The sequence below is a fragment of the Aulostomus chinensis genome, chromosome 2 (genome assembly GCF_037954235.1).
Source record: "Aulostomus chinensis isolate RoL2024-O1b breed Wild chromosome 2, RoL_Achi_v1.0, whole genome shotgun sequence".
In the NCBI taxonomy this organism is placed as follows: domain Eukaryota; kingdom Metazoa; phylum Chordata; class Actinopteri; order Syngnathiformes; family Aulostomidae; genus Aulostomus; species Aulostomus chinensis.
The window spans coordinates 14,132,951-14,158,347 of record NC_141321.1 but is presented as its reverse complement, the minus strand read 5'-3'; the positions used below and the strand labels follow the sequence as shown (position 1 = coordinate 14,158,347).

Genomic DNA, 25,397 nt, shown 5'->3' with positions numbered 1-25,397 from the left:
GTGTTCAATAAGATTAAGTTTCCCTAACACAAATGGAAGGGAGTGCTCATCAGGAGACATGGTGGGGGGATGGTTGGTACCGAGTATCTTCAGATTTTGCCACTGGAGACAAGTTGAGTCCTGTTATACCAAGGTAACTACACCACATTAATCTGATGTCAGCTCAAAGCAATATTTCACCCCACAAGTGTATTTTGCCTTTCAATTACTCAGTAAAGCTAAACACCTCTCAAAGATGTGTTTCCCCTTCTGCACCACGTCTTGGTGACTCCAGCCACATAGATGTAGTCTAAAGCTAATATAGGGACTGATGGCTAACAACAGCAACAAAGCAACAGCAAAAATGTCCATCTTGTGTTTGTTTTTAGCTCAAATCAAAGAAGATGTGGATAGGAGTTTGAAAACTGATGCTTTTGTCCAGTTTTGTTGTTTCATTGCTGTAGCTGTTGAGCCGTGACCGTCAGTCACCAGTAGCCTCATGCTACCTATACAGTATGTGGCTGTTTTTTCTGCTACCTGGAGTTATAAAGCCACATATATGTAGCATGAGGCTGAAGCAAGAAGGAGAAAAAAGGTGAAGACACCTATTTGTGACTATTTGAAAGGCAAAAATCACTCAACAAGATAATGTTGTATCCATATAAACAGAAACTTTTGCTATCAATTTTTTACTGACATTATTTCTTTGATGCTGATCATTTCATGGATGTCATGCCGCCACAATATAATGCAATATATATATTTATATGAGATTGGATTGGATTTATTGAGCCCATTTTCTATTGTGTAGCTGATTTATGGGCTGTGAGATTGAATAGAGTCCCAATAGTACATTAGTTGAGTATGGACTCACTATTGTCTCTGAGCTGGCTCACTTGGGTGATGTTGTCAGGTTGAGGCACACTGTATGCTTATTAGAGGGGTGGAGGATGTTGGACATTTATGCTCCCATGTGAAAATCAGTGTGCAGGGGACCAATGACCACATACAGCTGTTTGTCAACATGATGTATGACGCTTGTGCTGCACGTGATCGCTGACAACCAACAGGGAGGAAAGTTATTCTTTCTCTGCACAAAAACCTCTTGAACTGATATAAATGTGAACCTCAGCTCTGTGGAGAAAATCTGTGGAATTTGGGAAATGAAAGACACTTTTGAAACGCGCATGCATGTGTGTGTGTGTATGTGTGTGTGTGTGTGTGTGTGTGTTTCCCCTAGATTCCCAGGCTTGTAGATCTAATGGATATCCAGCCATCTTTTATTGGCATATATTTTGTGGTTGGCTTTTTGACAGTTAAAGTCAGAACTTCAGCTAAGCTCCAAATGTTCCCACCCAGCCCACACGCCATCCTACAATAACAGGAATACAATCTCTACAAAACAAACATGTCATGAGAGAAGGCAGGCTGTCGATGACAACCAGCACACAATCAGTTGTTTACACTGACAGACAGAAAGGGAACCTCTCTTTATATGTCCACTTTAATAAAAAACATCTTTCTGGAAGATGGTTAGAAAAGCCATACTAAAACATGCAATAATGAGATCAAATGGGAAATGTGGTCAAATTAAGATACATAAAAAAGTTTTAGCAATAATATTGTAGCAGTAACAATAAAAGGATCTGATAACTAGTTGTGAAAGGGTATTGCTCTGTAGTTCAGCTCTACATTTGATCTCACTCACACTAGGCCCTGGCAGCACATCAGCTCCCGCCCTCATCCGTCTCCACCAGCTCCCCATCAGATACCAGATCTCCTATAAACTCCTTCTCCTCACCTACAAATCCATTGATGCGCTGGCCCCCTGCTACATGTCCAATCTTCTCCACCAACACACTCCATCTCTGAACTTGCAGTCCAGACATGGGCTTGCTGTCCATCCCCGCACCAGACTGAAGAGCTTCAAGAATAGAGCCTTCAGTGTGGCCACACCAACCTTCTGGAAGTCCCTCCCTCCTGATATCTGCAATGCCCTGACCCTGGACACATTCAAATCCTCTCTCAAGACCCACCATTTTCTCCAGCCTTTCCCCATCAGTCTTAGTTTGCTTTCCCCTTGTCTGTTTTATCTTCACCCCTTCATTTCCCTCCCTGTTTCCCACGCTTGTGTTATTATTAGGCCCTGAGCCAGAAGGTGCTTCAGGCGAAGACCCTATTAAGTTTGCTTGATACAGGTAAACACTAAAAACACAAAAATGACACACTAAACAGTGTCCCCCAGTAAAAATTAAAGCTGCAAGCAGCGTTGTTAGGGCCTGAGCCTCCTCGCACCCGTGGCCAGGAGGTAAACATCGGCCTGAATCCAACGGTATAAGTATGATGGCGGTGGGCCTTGTAGTTTAGGAGATAGAAGCCTGAGTCTGATCAGAGAGAGAGAGCAGAGCTGAGAACTGGCCCTTTAAGAACCCCTCCCCCACTGCTCTGTCTTTGATCTGTGCTGGAGAGAGAGCAGAGCTGAGAGCTGGCCCTTTAAGAACCCCTCCCCCACTGCTCTGTCTTTGATCTGTGCTAGAGAGAGAGCAGAGCTGAGAGCTGGCCCTTTAAGAACCCCTCCCCCACTGCTCTGTCTTTGATCTGTGCTAGAGTGGAGAGCAGAGCTGAGAGCTGGCCCTTTAAGAACCCCTCCCCCACTGCTCTGTCTTTGATCTGTGCTAGAGAGAGAGAGCAGAGCTGAGAGCTGGCCCTTTAAGAACCCCTCCCCCACTGCTCTGTCTTTGATCTGTGCTAGAGAGAGAGCAGAGCTGAGAGCTGGCCCTTTAAGAACCCCTCCCCACTGCTCTGTCTTTGATCTGTGCTAGAGAGAGAGAGCAGAGCTGAGAGCTGGCCCTTTAAGAACCCCTCCCCCACTGCTCTGTCTTTGATCTGTGCTAGAGAGAGAGCAGAGCTGAGAGCTGGCCCTTTAAGAACCCCTCCCCCACTGCTCTGTCTTTGATCTGTGCTGGAGTGGAGAGCAGAGCTGAGAGCTGGCCCTTTAAGAACCCCTCCCCCACTGCTCTGTCTTTGATCTGTGCTGGAGAGAGAGCAGAGCTGAGAGCTGGCCCTTTAAGAACCCCTCCCCCACTGCTCTGTCTCTGATCTGTGCTAGAGAGAGAGCAGAGCTGAGAGCTGGCCCTTTAAGAACCCCTCCCCCACTGCTCTGTCTCTGATCTGTGCTAGAGAGAGAGCAGAGCTGAGAGCTGGCCCTTTAAGAACCCCTCCCCCACTGCTCTGTCTCTGATCTGTGCTAGAGAGAGAGCAGAGCTGAGAGCTGGCCCTTTAAGAACCCCTCCCCCACTGCTCTGTCTCTGGTCTGTGCTAGAGAGAGAGCAGAGCTGAGAGCTGGCCCTTTAAGAACCCCTCCCCCACTGCTCTGTCTTTGATCTGTGCTAGAGAGAGAGCAGAGCTGAGAGCTGGCCCTTTAAGAACCCCTCCCCCACTGCTCTCTGCTGTCTGTGTCAGAGTGGAGAGAGAGGAGGATGCTGACATTTGTAGTGATTCAAAGTCAAATAGCTCTGCATATGTTGGGCAAAAGTGGAACATAATATCATATTTTAGAAGGGATTTTTGTCAGGAATACAGTGGTGTGTATTTTGAGGCTGTGGGAGTTTTAGTTTACATGTGAGAAGCAAGTGTTTGAGAGTATGTACCATGAGAGCAGACAGGTGCCCCATTGGTTTCCATTGTAAGGTGAAAAGTGTCTCCCCCACTTTGAGGTCTTATAAAATGGAAACCGAGTGAGTTATATAAAAACTCAATAAAGTTTTCATGATAATTTCAAAAATGGTTAAATGTTCTTCTCCTTGTATATTTGCCAGTATCTCATATAATATTTAACACCCTTAAATATTTGATTGGAAGTCCCATTTGAAAATTACATCACATCAGAATACTGGCTGGCTATCAGTCTCCGACCCTGAACGGCACCAGTGTTGTGGTTTCTCCCAGACTAAAGACTGATAGCAGAGGCCAGGACAGCTCTCAGACTCCCCACAGCTGCAGTTCACTGAACTCAGTATTAAAAGTTTAAAGACCCAGACCTATACAAGGGACAACTCCTGCATAAGCACGAAAAAATGTTTCTGAGAACTTTCATTAAAACGGAGCAGATGATGAAATACAGACACACTGTCATAAAAAAGTCAAAATTGTGTTCAGAGCAGTCTGATGCCTAAGCTTTTGGCCCATAGCGACTACTTTCAGATACGTTAACTCTTTTCTGTGCAATTTTAGCCGTCTAAAATTTATGAACATGCATAACATTGTATATAAAGGCAAAGAAAAAAAGCCATAAAAAGGTCAAGCAGTTCAAATGTGGTTCAGAACCCCAAAAAGGCCAAATTAATGCTGAGTGGTTCATTTTCATTTGGTTAGTTGGTTCATTCATGCATCCGCAATTTTCTTCATGTTGAAAAAGTCCTTGAAGTAGAGCAAACTGGTTTGATTAACCCCCTCTGGAGCACTATTTGTGTAAGAAATCAATTTAAAAGTATGTGTGTGTGTGTGTGTGTGTGTGTGTGTGTGTGTGTGTGTGTTCTTGTACTTGCTACATATTGAGGACTAGAATACGTATTAAACCAACAGAGTGAAGACATTTTTGGATAGTGAGGACATTTTTGCCGGTCCTCACATCTTCAAAGGGCCATTTGAAGGTCAAGACTTGGTTTTAGGGTCGAGGTTAGAATCAGGCTCTGGTTAGGTTTAGGGTCAGGCAGTCAGTTGAGATGGTCAGGTTTAGGGTGACGGGCTAGAGAATGTATTACGTCAATAAAAGTCCACACTAAGATATAAGTACAAGGATGTGTGTGTGTGTGTGTGTGTGTGTGTGTGTGTGTGTGTGTGTGTGTGTGTGTGCGTGTGTGTGTATGTGTGTGTGTGTTTCAAGAGTCGAGCAAGCAAGTTCATGGTAGAGAGGGGTACCGATGATTTTTCCTTTTCATACTTAGTATTGCTCCACATCTCAAGAAGTAGGTATGAAGGTAGTTGGACCAAAATGCAAGAATTCAGCACCTTGTGAAACATCTAAATCAAATAGGTACAGCGTGAAGTGCAACAATACAATCAACGAACTGAAATAGCAACATGTGAAAGACTGAGCTGAACTACTAAGCAGTCAAATTGAACACTGGATCTGAAGAAGACTGAGAGAATGAGCTGGACTGAGGAGCAGGTGGTTTACCATGAGGGCAGGACAGGAGCTGACTGACTCAGAGACAGCAGGTGTGAGCCAGAGCTGATGAGGCCTGACTAACTGACCAGAAACAAGTGATCATGCAAAAAGGAGGGAAGAGCAAGAAGTCTGGAAAAAACAATAGAGAAGTGCTTTCAAAGTAAATACAGTGGGGTTTGACCAAACATGAGGCCAGAGAATGACAATAGACTCAGAAGGAAAGGAGCAGGATCCATAAAAAGACTGCAACTACAAAAAGGTTTCAATCAATCCAACTGGAGCATTGACGTCATCTGGAGCCACACTAATGTGGCTGAAAAACCCTATTGGGGACTGTGTACACTGCACACATGCACATGCCAAATAAAATGCATTATTGAAAATCTAGCAACTGCTCGTTAAAGCTGATAGAGACGCACAAACTCATCGTTTGTTTTTTTCCTTCCCTGCTGACATGTTGGTGACTCATTTATTGAGTGAACATGCTGAGTCACTTCTCTAATTGAGGCTATTCTTGATTTTCTTAAACAACCCATTCTTGATTTTGATACTTACTTAGAGGTATGCATCCAATATATCTTTGAGGATAAAAATCACATTTGCTGACGCTTGCAAGTAACGCACGACAGTGATAAAACCCTGAATGGAACCACATTTACAGACCAGCCTTTATTTTTCCTGGCTCATTTGATCTCAAAAAGCAGGTCAGTTCCATGTTTATGCAGCCAACAGCATGATGTGTGTAAGTAACACAACCATAGGCTGTTGTCCAATCACAGAGGTAATATTAGCTTGATTTTCTTACTAGTTACAGCTGAAAGTTTCATGGTCATTCCTAACCATATTTAATGATAAAATCTCTTATCTATCATTAACAAGACACCAACTGCACTTTAAAAAAAAATCCAGTCCATTCTTTTATTTAGATTCTCTTTACTTTTCTTTTTCCTTTGTTTTTTGGTGGCCATCAGCACACAAAACTGTCTGGATAGTTTTTCAAACAATAGCTTGTTTCTCACATGTGTTTTCCGGTCATTTGAGGTGTCACTTCCTGTGAGTGCTTCTGTGATGAAGTCTCAGTTGGCGACCACTCTGGGGACCCCTAGTTGAGAGTGATATCAATATTTGAATTCCTGTCGCTGCTCAGTCACCTAGTTTGCGTTAACAATGTATACCTGACCAGTGACTGAAGTAGTGTGAACTTGGCTTCACTTTTCAGCACGTCTGAGACCCACAAGCTGTTTCCTGTGATGAAACCACCCTGAGTTGAGGCCAGAGCCCAGAAAGAGCCGCGCCTGCTCCCTCAGCCCCTTAACAGTATGTCTTAGCATGCGACTATGTGAATGCAGCCACACACTCACGCACACGCACACACACACGCACACGCACACACACACACACACACACACACACACACACACACACACACACACACACACACACACACAGCCAACTTCTGGATCAGGAAGGTTGTTTTCGTCGCTGCCGTTGCAGGATGTGCTTGCTCATGGAGGATTGTTGGGAATAAATTCCTTGAAGGAGTGTGGTACTAGACCTGCTCTACTTGTAAAGTGTCATGAGATAACATTTGTTGTGATTTGGAGCTATGCAAATAAAATTGCCTTGACTTGCCCGACTTGCCTAGACATGTCATAGATGAATGACTGTCAGATTGTCATTTCCTGTGAAAAATATATATTTGACGTTCCACCTCGAGCCACCTCCTATCCTGTTCCTCTTTCTAATTACAAGCTACATCCGAAAGTTTTTTACATGATGAAATTCAAAACACACATCGAGAGAATGATTTCCTCTCTTCCTTACAGGCTGCAGTCGCATGTTCCCTGATGTCTCCTCACTACCTGGGCTGCTTCCTCTTTTATCACATTTTTCTGAGCAGTCTTTCTGTCTGGATCCCCTTGTTCCCCTCCTCTCTTCACTTGTCTTATCACCGGGATTCATTTGACTCTGTCGATTCACTCACTCTTCTCTGTCTTCCTTTTATCCACACTTGAACATTTTTTTTAGTTTTATAATTATTATCAGGGGTTCTTGCTCATTCTCACAGCTGCTGCACTAAGAGCATGCAGCGCAGGGACATCAGTGTGGGGAAAGCATGTGTGTTGGTGTTGGTATGTGGAATTAAACTGTTTGGATCAGCCTGACATTTCACTAACAGTTATTTCACGGTATTGCTACAGCTCAGGCAGTGAGGCCCAATTCACCCTCCTGCTTTGTACTCTATTCTCCCTGCCCAACGACAGTTTCTGCTGCCCCCGCGAGAAGCAAAAATTGTTTCAACCATGTATCGATATGTAACCAACTTAGGCAACATCATGGGTGTAAAAGAACCTTCTCTGCCTCTGATTGGCTGGTACCTACATTATGTTATTCATCCATCTCTCATGCCTGTTTATGGGCAAACTATGCTGGCAGAACCTCAGCACGGCCAGAGGAGACACAGAATAATCAAGTGATGATGCAAAAGAAAAAAGAAAGAAAATGTGATTTTCCAGTGAAGTTTAGTTTTTATATCCCACAATTTTAAAATAGTTTTTGTCATCTCCTCCCCCTAAAATGGAGCTAAACACTTGTTATAACTCCCACTGTTACTAATGTGTGTTCTGGCTCAAGTTCAGCTCTGCACTTTATTACATCCCAAGGGAATCTCTCTCTCTCTCTCTCTCTCTCTCTCTCTCTCTCTCTCTCTCTCTCTCTCCCTCTCTCTCTCTCTCTCACACACACACACACACACACACACACACACACACACACACACACACACACAAAATTCCTAAAGAATTGTTATATCTCCCATTGTTACCAATGTTTGTTCTGGCTTTAGTTCAGCTCTGCAATTTATTACATCTTAAGGGAATCACACACACACACACACACACACACACACACACACACACACACACACACACATACACACGCACACACTGTAAGCGGAGGATAATAAATTAACATACAAACTTTCTGGAAATTTACCCTAACCATTCTGCTGATTGGTGATGCATATTTTCCCACCAAATACATAAACTTTGCCATATGAAATGGTCGTATGTCTGGTTTGAAAATGTCTCAAGTCATACACACACACCTACACACACACACACACACACGCACACACACACACGCGCGCGCGCGAGTCTGCGTGTCACATCTGAAAAGTGCTGACCTGTCCTTCTGTCATCACTTGCTCATCTTCCACAGATCATCTTCTCAGCACTTGTTGTGTGTCCTCTGTCTTAACACAGTGTTTTCATGCTGTGCTGTGGTGGAGGAGATCCCACTCAGTGTTTTCTTTCATGCAATAGTTTGGCAGTCAGATCACACAGGAAGGATTCATTCCAGCTGTAAACAGCTCATGCTAAATGTATCGCAGGAGCATGACTGATTACACTGCAGCTCTGCCTGAACACAAACACACTGGATGTCAGAGTGTAGATACAGTATGTCTGTGTCTGAGTGTGATCCAATCACAGGTCCAGTATCCTGAAGTCTGAGTCCTGATAGACATGAAGGAAGGCATAAGGAAGGGAGGTGGAAATAATCCTGATAATGTGTTTGTGCGTGTATGAGTGTACTTGTATTTGAGGATTCATGTCCAAGATCAACACGCCACATGACATAATTGCTCGCTGACCTAAAGTTGAGCCAAACTGGCTGCAAGCCATTTCCTGCCGAGGCTGCATGTATCCAGTCTTACAGCACTTTAATCTCAGCTCGATACATGACAGTGAAAAACCTGCAATCAGCACCGTCTCACAGACATGTCTGATCCTGGACGGAAAAACTGGATTACATGAGTTCCCCCCTGAGACACAAAGGAATATGTGCATTCATCTTAGTCGAAACTCCAGTTTTTAAGTCGATTATTCTACGAGAGGCGTGTTATTTCCTCTGCAGAGGAGGTGTCAAGAGCTTGAGATGAATCCGATTACAGTGAACTTTATTTCCTGAGCACACTGAAACACGGCCGACTGAAGTGCAAAAGAAAATACAAAGGTAGAAATTGAACCAAAGCACATGACTCAACAGTTCTGTAGATTTCATTCATTTCTGCTGGGAGCATTTTTATTTTCAGGAAGCAAAATTAACAACTTTGTGAACACATGCTTTGGTATGTGGAAACGTTTGACAGACAGTTATGCACACAATAGACGGAAGAACCTATACAGAGGCCAGACAGGAAATTAGAAAATAACCTGACATAGAAAAGACCTAATGGAGTGATACTGAGAGTACAAGCAGAATAACAGTGGAACAATATTCCCACTGTCATGAAACATGGAAAACCCCTTTGTCAGAATGATGCAGAGGTCTCCCTCCTACTGTGAGCACACCCCTTCCCACATGGAAGCTCTCATTAACCCCAAAAGCTCCACACTTCCTGCTGGTCAGTGATTGTACCCTGGCAAAAGGGTTACTATGACAACTGTTGTTCCGTGGGGGAAAGGTTATCTGGGTGCAGAGAGAGGTTAAATGATGGCTTGTCTGCTGCGGACAGAAAGGCAGACGGCGCACTCAGAAGTTTGTTGCCTCATAGATGCTGAAGGCAGTTCCATCATTCACAATGAGGTCATAAAGCTGGCACAATTTCTACACTTCCATCCATTAAATCATGTTAGGAGTCCTTTGCATCATTTATTTCATCATTTTTTTGTGATTTTGAAAATCTATATGAATGATGGCAACCAGAGTTGCTCAGGGGCACTCACCTTATATCTACCATTGTAGATTAGTATAAAAAAGAATGCTTTTTTTTTTTTTTTTTTTTTGCTTATACCTGTCAATAAAAATGTATTATGTTTACTTCAATTTTGGGGTTTTACATAGAATTACATTCATTTTCCTGGAACCCCCCCCCCCCCCCCCCCCACCACCACCACCACTACTTTCCTGACTCAAACCCTTACCTCTGCATCAAAGTCAGCCTTTCACCAACTGGCAGGGGTGAAATTGGCTTAACAGTCTTGCTGGAACTGTACGCACGCCCTGTGGGCCGCCGCCGAAGTTTTACAGTTTTTAATCGGTTTTGGGTGATTTTTATTACAGTTTTCGGGTGTCTGTCTCCCACACAACTGCAGCCCCCATAGCCCCACCCTTCCCACACTACCCCTGGCAATGCTTTGAAAACTGCTTTTTACAGTAATTGCCCACTACAGTGCCGACAACAGGGAACAAGCAGACATGCATACATGAAAAAAAACAGATCATCAATGTCACTCAATGATTTATTTAGCAAAATATCAGTTTACACTTTACAGTGAGTAACACAACACAAAACATATGGAAAATTTCAAGAACAATTACGAATTTGATTTTGCCTCTGTTTTGTTTTCTTTCTCTTTATTTCGTACCGTGAAAGCAGAACACGTGTGGGTTTAACCAATCAAAACGAATAATGCTGGTAACGTGACCCACGTGTCCGTCTGTCAGCCAACCAGAAATGCCTGCTTGCTTACGCCCCACCCCGCGCAGTGCGCCGCGTCTGCCGCGTTCAGTGTGAAACCGCCTTCAGACTTCGTTTTCTTTATTTAATATGGGATTTTGACAGCTCCCTTCTCCTCCTTTTTTTAGGGAACTCCGTTCCAGCCGTGAATATTTTACCGGAAGGGGGTTTTGTCTTGCAAGTGGTGTAAGTCTCTCTCTCTCTCTCTCTCTCTCTATACCTCTCTCTCTCGCTCTCTACCTCTCTCTCGCTCTCTCTCACACACACACACACAGTGGTAAGTGGTAAAACCACAACAGGCACACAATTCAACATCTCTGCTCATGTACAGAAGTGTGTCCTTCCTTCATCATTCAGTCTGTCTGTCTTCGTCTACAATGCACCCAACAACACCAGTATTAGCTAACTTAGCAGCGCTGATCTGATGTCCGTTACCAAATGTTGAGGACATGATCAAAAATTCTTGTTACCAAACACTAAATTTTAAGGTACTTAATGTTAGCAGGACAATTTTGAGTCTAAAGCGGAAACTGGTGCTTTGTACTATCAAGGCCAGGCAGACCAAATAGTGTTTAAAATTGGCATGCTAAGTGTTTCAGAGAGAGGTAACATCTCTAGAGGGCAGCACGGTGGTGCAGTGGTCAGCACTGTCCCCTCACAGCAAGAAGGTTCCTGGTTCCAGTCCCAGCTCCATCACAGGATCTTTCTGTGTGAGTCTGCATGTTCTCCCTGTTCCTGTGTGGGTTCTCTCTGGTACTCCACCTTCCTCCCACAGTCCAAAGACATCAAGAGAGGACGAGGCTGATTGATACTCTAAATTGACTGTAGGTGTGACTGTGAGTGTGAATGGTTGTCTGTCTCTATGTGTTGGTCCTGTGATGGACTGGTGACCTGTCCAGGGTGAACCCTCCCTCTCACCCGTAGCCGCTGGGATAGGCTCCACCCCCCGACCCTTAACAGGATAAGGAGAAGAAAATGGATGGATGGGTAACATTTCTAGATTCATATGAGCCATGGTACATCATTCTAGCATAAAAAAATTGCAAGATAGAAGCAATCCAACTAGAGCTGTTTTAGCCTTCTTAGATATTTACTCAGCAACAAAACAAATGTTTCCATACATTAATAAAACTATTCATTGGATGTCAAATTTCCAAAGATTGCGGTGAGCCACTTTCTCATGAAACTTAACTGTTCCCTTTTCATATTGTTCTAAATCTAACCTAAAAAGACACAATCTCAAAACAAGGTCTACAAAAGGTTTCATCCTTATAATGTGGAATTGACATATTCAAATGTCCCCTTCTGTCTCAGCACTAGTTTGACTTCTTTTCTCCCACAGGTCTACTTTAAAGAGGAATGACGCCGTGTGATGAATTATGAAACTATTAAACACATTTATTCTAGTGCTGACAGAACAGGATGAATGGATGCACTCTGAGAATAAACTGACAACTGGGAGACAGGGAACCGCTAACAACAACATTTACCTAATGTTCCTTTAACTGTTTACTGAAGAATTCAATTACAGAGCTTGAGAATTTATTTAACATGTTTGGTTATGTAATACACGAGGAAGTTATTGTAAGTTTTGGCTTCTCTTGAGTTCTACAGTTACAGTTTCAAGGGGACCACCATCTCGTGTCCCTGCAGCCGTCAGCTGAACAGCTGCAGCCTGATGTTCATCTCAGACCAATCTGGAAGCCTCAAGATGACCAAAGTGGAAATTGCCTGAGAGACGGGGAACAGGTTTTTCTAGTAACTCGCCAAAGTCATCCAGGGCTCATTAGATCATTGCTGTAAGTGTTCAGAGGACAATGTCACATCAGTTCTTTAAATCAGGAGGCTGAAACCACACGAAAATCACTGTTCAACTGTTTTCTTTCACAATTCAGTGTGTGGTGGTTCATACAAAAGCTACATAAAGTAGCGCTGCAACCAGATGCAAGCTGAGTATTTCAGGTTCCACTCGTGAAAATGTGAATCATCACATTCAGATTCATGGCACAAATGTCTCAACTGTTCCAGGAACAAATAATTTCAGCCCTTCACTGATTCCTTCCTTCCTTCTCCTTCAGAAAATGTGATGAAAATAATATTTTCTTTGGATCGATTGTTGACAGCAGCCTTCTAAATCAACATCTACAGCCAGCTGTTTGCTGGATGCTTGACATGTAAGAATGAGAAGATAATCCAACTTTCTTGCAGTTGCACTGAGAAACGAAAACACTTATTTTTAAAAGTGATTTGTAAATTCAACAGCGCCCCCTGTAGGTCAAACACTCCAGGTTCCCAGATGATGAATAAGAATGATGTTGCTGATCTCCTGACCTTGAGTCACACATCTGTGTTTTCACAGCAGGTCGATTTAACATGATCTTCCAGAAATCTAAATTGATAGAACCTCCATAGAAACGGCTCTGTTTGATGCACGTCTCCAGGCATAATGCAGCCGAGTGTCTCAACGACTACTGGGCTGTTTGGTTCCCTCCTTCATGTTCCTACTGGATGAATTGAAAGACATTGTGATTCCACACTTTGTCATCATCATCATCATCATCATCATCATCATCATCATCATCATCATCATCATCATCATCAGGTACCAATTTTGTCCTGAAACTTACCAGCAAAACTAATGATATTCTCTCCAGCCAAAGCAAACCTTACCACCGGCTCTATAAACTGAAAATATAAACAGAAAGAATTATATGGTAATTATTATAAAGATAATAGTTGTATGTCTTTTTTTTTTTTTTAGCATATTCAGCATGGAAAAATTAGCATTCAGTGCACAGCATATGGAGCTGCTGCTGCAGACTCAGTAGCAGCTGCAGGACACAATCCTTTTTCATTTTCAGAGCACTCTGATATTCAGAAGGGCAGGACCTCGGCTGAGAATGAACCCAGCGAACACTGGTATAGTGTTTTTTTATAAATTAAAAAAAGAACACGCGCATATGCCGAACTACAGAAAGTCTGGAAAACGTCATTTTAGAGCTGGTTGATCCATTTGAGAACAGACCAGAACTAAACAGCTTGCAGTTCAGCGACCTGGAAATGACTCATGTGTCCCAAATCTCATCCCCATCATATCATTCACCACACCTCCCACGGACACACTCATACATCCCCCCAGTGGAGATAGTTGGTCCTGGAGGAGAGAAATGTAAATCATGTCATCATCTAGAGTGCAGTGAGGTATTTCATGGAGGCCTGATAGGTAACAATCAAGCCTGGCTGGCGAGGCCAGAACTACCTGGGTGGAGGAGTTTGACGTGTTAGGAATACAGAGATGGACTTGGAGAGAATGCGCTGTTCTCTATCTTTAGTGAGCACAACAGGAAACAGCTGAATAACAGTCAGTGTTCTGGTGACGTTCTGGCCTCTCTGAGTCACAGTGATAGGTCCAGTCTGACTAATGTCCCTGCGTCTCTGGAGGGAGCTCTGCTAACATCAACACAATGACCCCTGTCGAGCAAAAAAAAACAATCCAGTGTTCAAGTGCTGTGGGGAAAAATGCAATCTGGAGGACTGTCTGGCTGTGTGAAATGAGTCCCAATCACATAAAACCGAGACTCAAAGATGACTTTGCTCTGAGAATGAGACAATCCCTGGATGATAGCCCTTGTGAAGAGTCATGTGAGTTAAATACGGATTCATAAGAATTCCTGATATCTGGGATCAATCTGTAGTTGAGAGACTGCCACAATCCTCAGTATGTGGTTTTTCTCTCAGGGATGGGTGGATGCTCACAGTGACTCAACTTGGATCAGGATCAGGCTGCAAGCAATCAGGTACTTCTCGAGTCACAGCCTCTTTCCAGTTTCAATAGCAACTTAGTTATATTTTATGGAAACTCACACAAGCAGTGATATGAAATCAGACATGCTTTTGACTGGATTGGCTTCGTGCAGTATATTTGGAATCAAGTTTAGTAGTCTTGTGATACCACACTGCAGACATCTCCACCGACATGAAGGAATTTCTGGATGTAGTTGTAGGTAGTTGCTTGAACTGTGCAACTGCTTACCTTTGGTCAAGGACGTATTACAGGAAGTGATGTGCACATCCAGTTGCCTTCCATAGTAAAACAAACAGAAACGTTGTAAATCCCTTTGTGACACGGAGAGCTGTAATCTGCCCAGATGGATGAATCCTGTCCTAATAAAAGATTGTTTTGGAAATGATGAATATGTTTTATGCCAAATGTGACTGCATGTGTTGCTGCTAGCACAGTGTTGACAGGTACAACACTTCAACTTGAAGAGTCTCCCTGAAGACTTGGATTGGTTCTGCAATGCACTGGATTCTCTAATTGTTTACACCCATTTTTAGCAATAAAACCAGGGAGATTATCTTCGGTCTGTTCGAGTGAAGCGTATAGAATATATCAAAGTTCAGCTTTACAACTTGTTCTCTATGAGTGAAATGAAGTTACGATGCGTTTAGCTTCGCCAAGATCAGCATGAAGGAGAAGAGAAGAGATGTAGGTCACACAGAGGACATTTTTTGTAAGTCATCCTTGAAGCTAGCATTACGACAGGTTTCGGCCAATGAGATTTTTTACACTGGAGTGATAGGTTCTGTGGGTGAGAATGCTGATCATAGTAACACCTTTTGTTTTGCAATGTAACGGTCACATGAACACCACTTTTAGAATGTTCCTGTTACTACTAAATGCGTTGTTATGAACAAACTACACCACGGATGACTTCAGTGTCTCCACAAACAGCTTTGAATTTCACTTCACTCCCTACCAACATTTGTACAATTCCAACTTATTTTCAGGTTTCAGTTCCCATCCCTGCGCCACTCTGCTGCCCAGGCTTTGTTTCTTTAAAATAAACCAACAACTCTGTTTTCAGCAGTCTCCTAAAATGTGTCATTTTTGTGCTAACTCAGTGGTTCCAAAACATTTTTTTGGTTCGTGCCCTCTTGGTCATGTCTCCTGCCACGTACCCCCTTGAACGGCCATTTCCGCTTGAACAGTTTTTCTGGGCTTGCCTCTTATTACAGCTGCATAGCTAACTCGTTCCACTCACCTGGACATTTCCTTTGTCAAATCATGTAAACAGACACAGAGCCTTTCCTCAAGCTTCATTGTTCATGAAGGAGAAATATACTGCATTTTTCTAAACAAAAGGGCAATAGCATCATTCATGTAAAATAAAGGAGATTATTAATACTGAACCTGATATGAGTACCCCCACCTTTGAAAGACACGGCTCAGCTTCAGTTTTTTCCCTTGACAAAATGTTTATCTATCCCAGGATCTGTCCTGCAGCTATGTGGTTTCCAAATGTGGCACCAAAATTATAAATTGTATTGTGATGACAGAATTATGATGTTCACATTTATTTCACAAGAAATAGTGACATCATGTTACTTTAACCACAAATTGCTTACAAATTTTTTTACATTTCAGAACATATGAAACAATTCTTACAGTTAACAATCTTTTTGAAAGTAAGGAGATACTGTGTAGTGTTTTGAAATTTAGAAATGCTGTTTGCAGTGTTGGCGGACAAAGAACCGCAATTTGAAATTATATTGCATGTAATAATCTCACTATTCCTGTGACAGTTTGGAAGAAATGTAGTCAGTAGGTTGATGAAGTGTTGATAATCTACTCTGTGCACTCAGCAGACACGTCACTGGCAAGACATACAATATAAGAAGCAAACAACATGATGCTCACAAAAATGTATGTGCTTTATTATAAAAAAATTGCAAGAGTTTGCAGGAGTTAATTCATTATTGAGCACAGCTGAGAACATTTGAAGTCATTGTGCAGTCTAAATAAATATAACTATTATTAAGCAAACGAGTTTCACATCGGAAAATAATGATGTAGGAGGAAGAAAAATGGGATGAAAGCCAACTTAGGCGTCCGTCACACCATTTCACATGTAGTTGTGCAACACCACACATTGTAAAAGGCCTCAACAGACCAGAGGGCCACAAACATCAGCGACGGTTCATAACCCAGGAGAAGCTGAGGAGGAGACACTCCTTGCAAACCTCAGCGAGAAAACAGAGAAGAGTGGAATTCAGAGCCAGCCAGGGGAGAGGGAAGGAAGGAATTACGAATAAAGGAACAGAAATTTATATCATCTTCTCTGCATTTGTGCCGTCAGTTCACAAGTCTGGTTCAAATCGCACCCATGACCAGCATTTGAAGGGTAAATACCACGGAGCGTTTGCGTAATGAAAGTTATGTTGTGATTGAATTAGCCTTCGATCTTATTACATCCATTGGCCTTCTGACTGAGAATGACTTCAGAGAGAGCAGACAATGCAAATAAACATAACCTCCTCTAATTAAGTTTCTAAGATCATCACATTACACGCGATTGTAAACCGAAAAACCGCAACACAGGAGTGTTCTGCCATATCTTTCACATGGATATGAGTCATTTTCCAATGAGGGTATCACATGGTGGGCCAAGTCAAGGGGTTTACCCATGGTCACAGAGAAAACTCTTTTCCTGTAGGCAAAACTGTTAGAATAGCTTAGTCATCAAAAGTGTTCATGGGAGGGGGAATAATATCTGCTGTATTAGGAGAAAGAACTCTTTATTTTGGCTTCTGAATTTGACCTGACTTCTTGTATCAAAGATGAGAACTAAAGAAATCTCAGAAGCTGCCAAAACCAAGCAATGCTTGGAATGTTTGGCCCATTATTTTTGTTTACTCGACAGCAAATTTTGTACAAATTCTCAGCTGTAAACTGTGAAATCATTGGGAGGCACACCCAAATGTGGTTAGAAAAGACTACATGCTGCAGATCGACTTAGACTGTCATTGTGGCCTGGCTCTTAAAAGCGTCATCAGAATCGCAGAGGAAGAGGAAGAGGAAGAAGAAGAAGAAGAAGAAGAAGAAGAAGAAGAGGAAGAAGAAGAAGAAGAAGAAGAAGAAGAAGAAGAAGAAGAAGAAGAAGAAGAAGAAGAAGAAGAAGAAGAAGAAGAAGAAGAAGAAGAAGAAGAAGAAGAAGAAGAAGAAGAAGAAGAAGAAGAAGAAGAAGAAGAAGAAGAAGAAGAAGAAGAAGAAGAAGAAGAAGAAGAAGAAGAAGAAGAAGAAGAAGAAGAAGAAGAAGAAGAAGAAGAAGAAGAGCACAGCCGGTGTCCTGCTCAGCCTCAGCAGCAAGATTCTGAAAATGACCATTAAAACACCTTCTGGAGCCATGTTTTACAAACTCTTGCTACTAAAACATCATGTCGTTAATCGGCACGATTATGAAAGAGCCATCTGCATGTGAGCCATATCAACTGCTTCACATACAAAATATTACCACAATCAGTTTGATTGCTTTGCATGAGTAATGTTAATTTACTATAAATATAGTGAACGGCTGCAACCTCAATCATGCTTACATAGTTGGATAAAGTGCAGCTTATTATGTTGTGATTACATTTAGGTGCACCACTGTATCTTTTATGCCACATTGTGTGGAGAGGTCGATGGCAACACAAGTGCTTGTGTCGTGGAGTGTGTTGATGGCGGCAGATTCAACACCTGGCGACAGATCGATGTGTAAACATGCACATGAATGATGCGGGTGAAAAAAAATCATTTTGTTTAGCGAGACAATCTTCAAAAATAAACACCAATTTTAGGATTTTTGAAGCGTAAATACAATCGGAAGAAGTACAAAGCCAGTGTCCAGCTATGAATGAACTCAGCAGGACTTCAATATGACAACAACTAGCTTTGCATTTCTTCTGTTTCTGTGTCTTCTGGTCCGTACGCCCCATTTGTTCTTAATGTGATATCTCTGGAAAACCTTGAGGGAATTTTCTTCAAATTTTGCTCAAACATCCACTGGGATTTATGGATGAACTCAAAAGATTTTGGTGCTTTAAGGTAACCAGCTAAGGAACGCCTTCATCCGTGTTCTATACCTCTTATCCTGTTAAGGGTCACGGGGGGGTGGAGCCTATCCCAGCAGCCTTCAGGCGAGAGGTGGGGTTCACCCTGGACAGGTCACCAGTCCATCACAGGACCAACACATAGAGACAGACAACCATTCACACTCACAGTCACGCCTACGGTCAATTTAGAGTATCAATCAGCCTCGTCCCCTCTTGATGTCTTTGGACTGTGGGAGGAAGCTGGAGTACCAGAGAGAACCCACACAGGAACAGGGAGAACATGGAGACTCACAGAAAGATGGAGCCATGATGGAGCCGGGGCTCGAAACAGCGACAGTGCTAACCACTGCACCGCCATGCCGCCCCTAAGAAAAGCCTTGTGGAATTTATTTTTGCAAATACAGAGCAAACATCCACTGGGACTCATGGATGACATGAAAAACATTTGGTAGTCCAAGGTCAGAGTCACCATGACAGGCTCACATCATGGAAGTCTTTTCAGGTCATGAAGAGACATTGCTGGCATTGAACTCTAAACCACAATGAGAAACATAACAAATATAATTCACAATAATTTATAATTCACATCTTGATTACATCCTAAATAAGGAAAAAGTGAAGGGAAATAATACAAACTTGTGCTTCTGTATGTGTATTTGAAAATGTAAGAATACTGCTTGGTATCACCCAACAAAATATGGACAGATCCATCATGCTGTTGATAAATACAAAGCCAGTCTATTTGAGTGAGGGGGATGATCTTTTTTCTTCTTATGGCTCAAATCTGTGATAGAAAAAAACACATGACCTGTTATTACATGTTTGACTGCACCGTGCACAAGTTTAAATTCGATCTGTAGGGCGTAAAATTGCAGTTATTGCAGGACTGCTTCAAGGCATTCGGGATAACAGGAAACAACAAAATAGAAACTCGAAGACTTCATCAAAAGTAACTTGCTCAGGCTTAGGATGGCTCTGAATACCACAGTGTTTATTTTCTAGTCCCTTGCCAGGCTGTCAGCTGGTCCCAGATGTCTTCATACAGAGTTGTGTCACAGAATCCCTCGGCAGGCTTCCAGGAGCTGACCAGTCCAAAAAAGGGTGGGTTGGAGAAGGAAGCCAGGAGCTAATGGTTTTTTTTTTTTCTTTTAGGGGACTATAAAGGGCCAGTGCAAAATAAATGAGGGTTTTAGATACTCCAGCGGAGTGAACAATAACAATATAAAGCTGTACACGAGCAGAAAAGCTTTCAGTTAACTGCAGCAGAGCAAGACTGTGTTTACCATCTTTGACAAGGGTTATTAAAAGTCATATCCAAAACTTGGCAATGGTTCTTAAAGCTTCCTCATGGATTTGGACTTTAAATTTGCCCCCCCTTCCCGAAGTTTTCGCAGTAAGTAACTCCTCAAAAGTCCTCCGTGGTTGTCTTGCTTTGCCAAACAGCTGTTTTACGTTCACCAGGGACAAATGAGCGAAGAGGTCAAGGACGGGAGAGACGAGTCAAACGAGAACAAGTGACTGAGAGCAAAGGAGGAACAGTGTAGACGGCGAGACAGACGGACAGAAGGACACGAAGAGAGAGAATTGTGAGGGCGTCCACACTTGCTTGATTGTGTCCGTAGCCAGAAGCACGAGAGTGGGAGGAATAAAATAATTAACATGAACAGCACTCTAGGGAATGTGGGTTTCCTTGACAACAGCAGGCAAAGCCAAACAAACGAGCTCTTTCATTTCAAAACAAACAGCAATGTCTCTCTTATTAGCACATAGACTTTAGTAAGAGAGACTTCCTTTCCTTATGTCCTAGAGGACAAATGGATATCTAATTCATCTCTTATAATAAATTCAGCTTCTCTTCTCCACAGGTCATGTGCATCCAATAGATGAAGGAACGTCACATCATGAGAAAGATGGAACTGATATCAGATGGAACAATCACTGGATATCAAGACATGAAACCTCAGGTTTTTTGGAGTTTAAATGGACCCAAAGAGCTGGCAGGCAAAGCTGCGGAGCTGAGCTGAGTTAATGGGAGGAGGGTGAGATGCTGGCAGAACCTCCTGCCCCAGATTCAGTTCCAGAGAGGTGTGTGTTTGTGCGTGTGAGTGTGTGTTAATTGTAAACTGTGTCATGGGATGGGAGGGATTGGGGTCATTCTCAGCGGCGTTTGATGAGCCAGCAGGTCCACCCTGTATTCTGGCAAAAGTGTTGATCTATAATCATTTGCAAGGTTACCTCAAAGAACCTTGGAACGTATTTGGAATTCTTTTGAAGCAGAAAGTCAACATTTTTAGAATATTCTTGTTTCCTCTCTTGAGGAGAGGTAGATGACAGGATGTCACTATAATGTTTGATCGGTGAATGTGGAGCAACTGCCAGAAGCTGCTTAGCTTGGGAGGAAATCATGTGTGTGCTGCGTTTGTTCATAGTTTATTGTTAGCTTTGTGCTCTAACCATTGCATTTACGCTCCAAAAATCATACAAGCGGTGTCCACTAGTAAAGATAATGATGCTGAACTGCACAAGTATCATCAAGTTTTGTCCCCCGCAGAGCTGATTTTCTGCAATTATTCCAAATACAATGTAAAACCCTGGTCGGCTTTTGGTCATGGGAACCCATTGCTAACTTCCAGAGTAGCCCACAAAGTTCCTGCAGCTCTCTATTACCATTGCTAAACATTCCTACCAACACTCACCCATGATGACCAGTGGTGGTTGGTGATTGGATGGCTGAGGTCACAGAGATTCTTCTGTAAATCAGTTGGTCTGGATCGTTGCGCTCTCACTCTGTAACATTAAGGAAGACACGGAGGCCCGGGTATTGTCCTGATTTCCCTACCGCCGACGGCCTCAGCGAGACTCCATGTCCAGAGGTGCTGACCTTGATGTGTGATGAGCTTTGGAAAGAGATCAGAGTACAAACACAGATCCTCAATGCTAGAACTGGTAACTGTCTGTAGCTTTGTATGGACAGATATGAAAGAACTGTCAGTCCTTTCTGACTCTTTACTAGAAAGCAATGGAGTACTTTTCCCCAAATTCCCATCTACTGCTTTAATGTGCTTCAGAAGAATGCAACGATAGCTATTGAATGTTCACATGTTTAATTACGTGTCCATTTAAGTACCAGTTGACTGTTCAGCCGTGCATGCATGAAGCAGTCATCCCCACCACCCCCTGTCTATTTTTCTCCCTGTCTTTTCGGGGGCAGTTGGTCACACTGAAATCATTTCATAGCAACATTGTCAGCATGGGTGGTCTTTGGAATCTCACCAACATCCTTACAGTGCAATCAAACAAAATCCTTTTTGCATTCATAGTAATTGCAAACTTCAGATTATTGCAAAAAATGTATGAATCCAAATCTAAAACGTTTTTTTTTTTTTGAAAATCCAAAAGTTTCCCAGCTTTTGAGTTTTGTGGATCAGAGCGACAGCTTGGATTCTGTCCAGTAGAGAACAGCAAGTTTGCCCAGATGGAGGTCGGTGCTCCCTAAGTCCCTTCTAGTCCAGTAAAACTGATCAGGTTAAAAAAAGAAATATGCACAACAATTCACTTGGTTTAGGGATGCTTTCAATGCATTAAGACACAACTCCCCTGTTATTTTCCATTTACAAACTGGCACTGAATAACTGATCTAATTAGAAAAAAGTGCCAGACAAACACTTCCAGAGAACAACTTTGCTCGGCCAACAAAGTGACTGATGTCTGTTTGGTACAATGTAACCACTTTAACCACTTTAAACAATAGGAAGATACCGTACATCTCTATGTTTCTAGGCATTTTATATTTGAAGAAGCTCATCTTATACCAAATATGAAGTGGAAACTGTTCTTGTACAGATGCAGTAAATTTATCAGCAAACACGTGCACCGAAGCCATCAGTCGCCTGAAGAAAAGAAACACACCGGCGGCAGCAGGGATGTGACGTATCACATGGGTCGGATCCTCTCGCTCAACATCCTCGCCGGCAGATGTGACGGAGCTCAGTCAGACCACCGTCTCTCCTCCAGCAGCTCACCATGATCCAGCTCCGCCGCCGCTGCTGTTCCGGGACCCCTCCTCACTGTCACGGATCAAATCAGCGCGTCAGTTCCTGAGTTTACAGCTCTCCAGATCTCTACCTTCTCTCTCCTGCTGACAGCTTTTCATCGCAGGATTTGCTTGACTCACCGAGGGAGGTTTTCCTCACCTGCTGCAGCCCAACCATGCGCTCCCGGGCCCCACCCTCCCGGTAAGTGTCCCCCGCAAGGGTTTTGGAGGAATATGTAAATGTTTTCACGTTACATTTTTTTTTTTTTTTTGCTTAAACAGCCCCCCCCCTTCTTTAGATTCTCAAAAAAAGGGGGAAAGAAGTTTGTAAAAATCGTTAATAATTTCATCATGTGGCTGGAAAAGTTTCATTGTAACTATTTTCTCATGGCAACGCTTAGAAGTCCAGTTTGTCTGGAGCGACACAGCGAGGGAGGCGTGGGGGTGCACGTGTGTGCTCAAAGACTGCATCGCCTGATTTACCCCTCACCCAGAGAAAGCATCCAGTTTATATTTGGTGCAACTAAATGTTTTTCAGTCAGTCTAGGAGGCGAAGGTCAGCCCCTCTGTCCACTTAAGGAATTTTCCATCAGAGCCTCATAAGACCTGATCTTTGCCCCATCTGTCATTTTAGCAGCATTAAAAACTGGACTTTTACTGCCAAATTCCAACGTGGATAAAAGTTTGAGCTGAAATTCCCTTCCTCAGCTCCTGTGCTTGTAATTATTGATCCGTGATGCTGGTTTAAGGAATGAGGATGGCCTTCACGCAGGCACTCAGAGGGGATACAGCACACACGTGTGGCTTGACATTGAGTGGGTGCAGCTGCTCATCCTCTCTGTCCTCTGGTCCATCTACAGGTTTGCCTTGATCCTTCCTTTTCTTCTTCTCCTCTTCCTTCCAAATGTTTTCACTTTCTCCTCCTCCTCCTCTTCACGTCCCAAGTGGATTCTCCAGCATGTACCAGTGGTTCTCCCACAGCAGATGGAGGGACGACCGGCCCCACACTTCCTGGCTTCAGCCCGCCTAGACGTAACCTCTCCCTGTGACCCAGAATGCCACAAGAAAGCCCCTCGCCCGAGCTACTGGGACCTGCGGCAGTTTCTGGCCTACGAGACTCTCCACTCTAATGGTCGACTCACTGAGACAGCAGTGGGGATCTATGGCTACAACCCCAATCCCAATGTTAGTCCTGCGCACTCCCCAGGGTCATCTGGGAAAGCTGAGCGGTCACACATCAGAAGGAAGCGTCAAATTTTTGGTCATGATGGGCGCTTCAGCATTGCTGGGCAGAGCTTCCTTCTGAAATATCCTTTCTCAGTGGCTGTTAAACTGTCCACTGGGTGTTCTGGCACGCTGGTGGGAGACCGCCATGTTCTCACAGCTGCTCACTGTGTTCACGATGGTAAAAACTATGTGAAAGGTGCTCAGAGGCTGCGTGTGGGGTTTTTAAAGCCCAAACATCGAGATGCACAATCTTCCAACTTCTCCAATCATGTGGAGGGTGGCCCTGCTCATTATGCTCCTCCAATCACAGACAAGATGAAGTTCCAGTGGATCCGAGCCAAGCGCACCCATGTGCCCAAAGGCTGGATTAAAGGGAACGCCAATGATATTGGGATGGACTATGACTATGCTCTGCTTGAGCTCAAGAAACCCCACAAACGCCGTCACATGAAGTTGGGGGTCAGCCCTCCAGCTCAGAGGCTGCCTGGTCGACGGGTTCACTTCTCAGGGTTTGACAACGACCGTCCGGGCCAACTGGTGTATCGCTTCTGTCGAGCCGGTGAGGAGACATCGGACTTGTTGTACCAGCACTGCGATGCCCAGCCTGGTGCCAGTGGGTCTGGAGTCTACGCCCGAATGTGGGATGGCCGGCGCCAGCGCTGGGAACGCAAGGTGATTGGTGTGTTTTCTGGGCACCAATGGGTAGAGCGCCAAGGGGCGTCTCAGGAATATAATGTGGCGGTGAGAATCACGCCACTCAAATATGCCCAGATCTGCTATTGGATAAAAGGAAACTTTGTGGACTGTAGAGAAGGGTGAGGAGAGGGAGCGTAACAGGGTGAAGCAAGGGAACCCCCTGTCTGCATCTTCATCCATCCTACTGGAACAGCCGGCTACTTATGGCACTGACTACTTTTACACTTACATCTATGGCTCCCTTTCACAGAACCCTGCAAATGCAGGCAAATTTGGTAGCCATACTAGCTACCGTTTTCCTGGTATGTCAACGGGGTGATTCTGCATCTTTACTTACACATTCCTAAAATATTAGTATCAACTGGGGAAACCCATCGTCGTTAAGTGGGCTTTCTGCCTCTTGGAACTCTTGTCTGAATAACAATGTGATATGAAGGCCTTTCAACCTGGACCGATGTTAAAGGATCAAACTCAGAGGAGCAGAACTGAAAAACTGCTTCTTTGTGGATGACAGCATTTCTAATGTGCTAAAACTAAAGATTGCACTTAAAACTCTTGAACTCTTTCTAAGAATGACATTTTTTGTTCATGAATGTACAAGTCAGCTACCAAAGGTGCCATTTGTCTCTGTCTAAACATGTATGTGGACTCACTTGCACCATGTATTCTTTAAACTCTCAAGACTGACATTAAGACTTCAAGGCTGCGGCACATTTTGTTGAATGTTGTACTGTTTTGCTCCCTCTGGTGGCAAAGACGAGACATTACATTTATGCCAACAGTCTGGGCCTTCCTAAGCACTTTTTTTTTTTATTCTCCTCCATTAACTTTTGAGAAATTGTATTCTTTAGTTTCAAAAACTGAAAACTAGCAAATTTGATTAAATATATGCTCTGAAATAAGTGAATGTGTCAGATATTTCTTCCATCTCCTCATTGTGTCCACACAAATACAAC

General features: G+C 43.3%; 1 protein-coding gene and 1 long non-coding RNA gene across 3 annotated transcripts; one reads left to right on the top strand and one right to left on the bottom strand.

Moving 5' to 3' along the window:
- Positions 1 to 13,094: 13,094 nt before the first annotated feature.
- LOC147269157 (uncharacterized) lies at positions 13,095 to 22,628 on the bottom strand. 2 transcript variants are annotated; one of them, XR_015109391.1, is made up of 4 exons: positions 22,395 to 22,628; positions 21,182 to 21,382; positions 13,238 to 13,295; positions 13,095 to 13,114 (listed from the first exon to the last, which is right to left on the bottom strand). It is a non-coding gene; the product is annotated as an uncharacterized LOC147269157 (long non-coding RNA). The 2 variants fall into 2 exon arrangements; XR_015109390.1 differs by lacking the exons at positions 13,095 to 13,114; positions 13,238 to 13,295 and adding an exon at positions 17,692 to 19,269.
- Positions 17,819 to 25,329, top strand: LOC147269156 (serine protease 23-like). The gene is made up of 4 exons (XM_086180278.1): positions 17,819 to 17,868; positions 20,351 to 20,570; positions 22,329 to 22,720; positions 23,379 to 25,329. The coding sequence occupies exons 3-4, from the start codon at positions 22,695 to 22,697 to the stop codon at positions 24,562 to 24,564; spliced, it is 1,212 nt and encodes a 403-aa protein (XP_086036404.1). The 5' UTR covers positions 17,819 to 17,868; positions 20,351 to 20,570; positions 22,329 to 22,694; the 3' UTR covers positions 24,565 to 25,329.
- The last annotated feature ends 68 nt before the right edge of the window (positions 25,330 to 25,397 follow it).

What these genes read in the sequence shown, in the direction of transcription:
- LOC147269156 (XM_086180278.1), top strand. Translation starts at nt 22,695, where the DNA reads ATGCGCTCCCGGGCCCCACCCTCCCG. An exon ending in TCCCGGGCCCCACCCTCCCG is followed by an intron (nt 22,721 to 23,378) that starts GTAAGTGTCCCC and finishes GTCCATCTACAG; the next exon opens with GTTTGCCTTGATCCTTCCTT.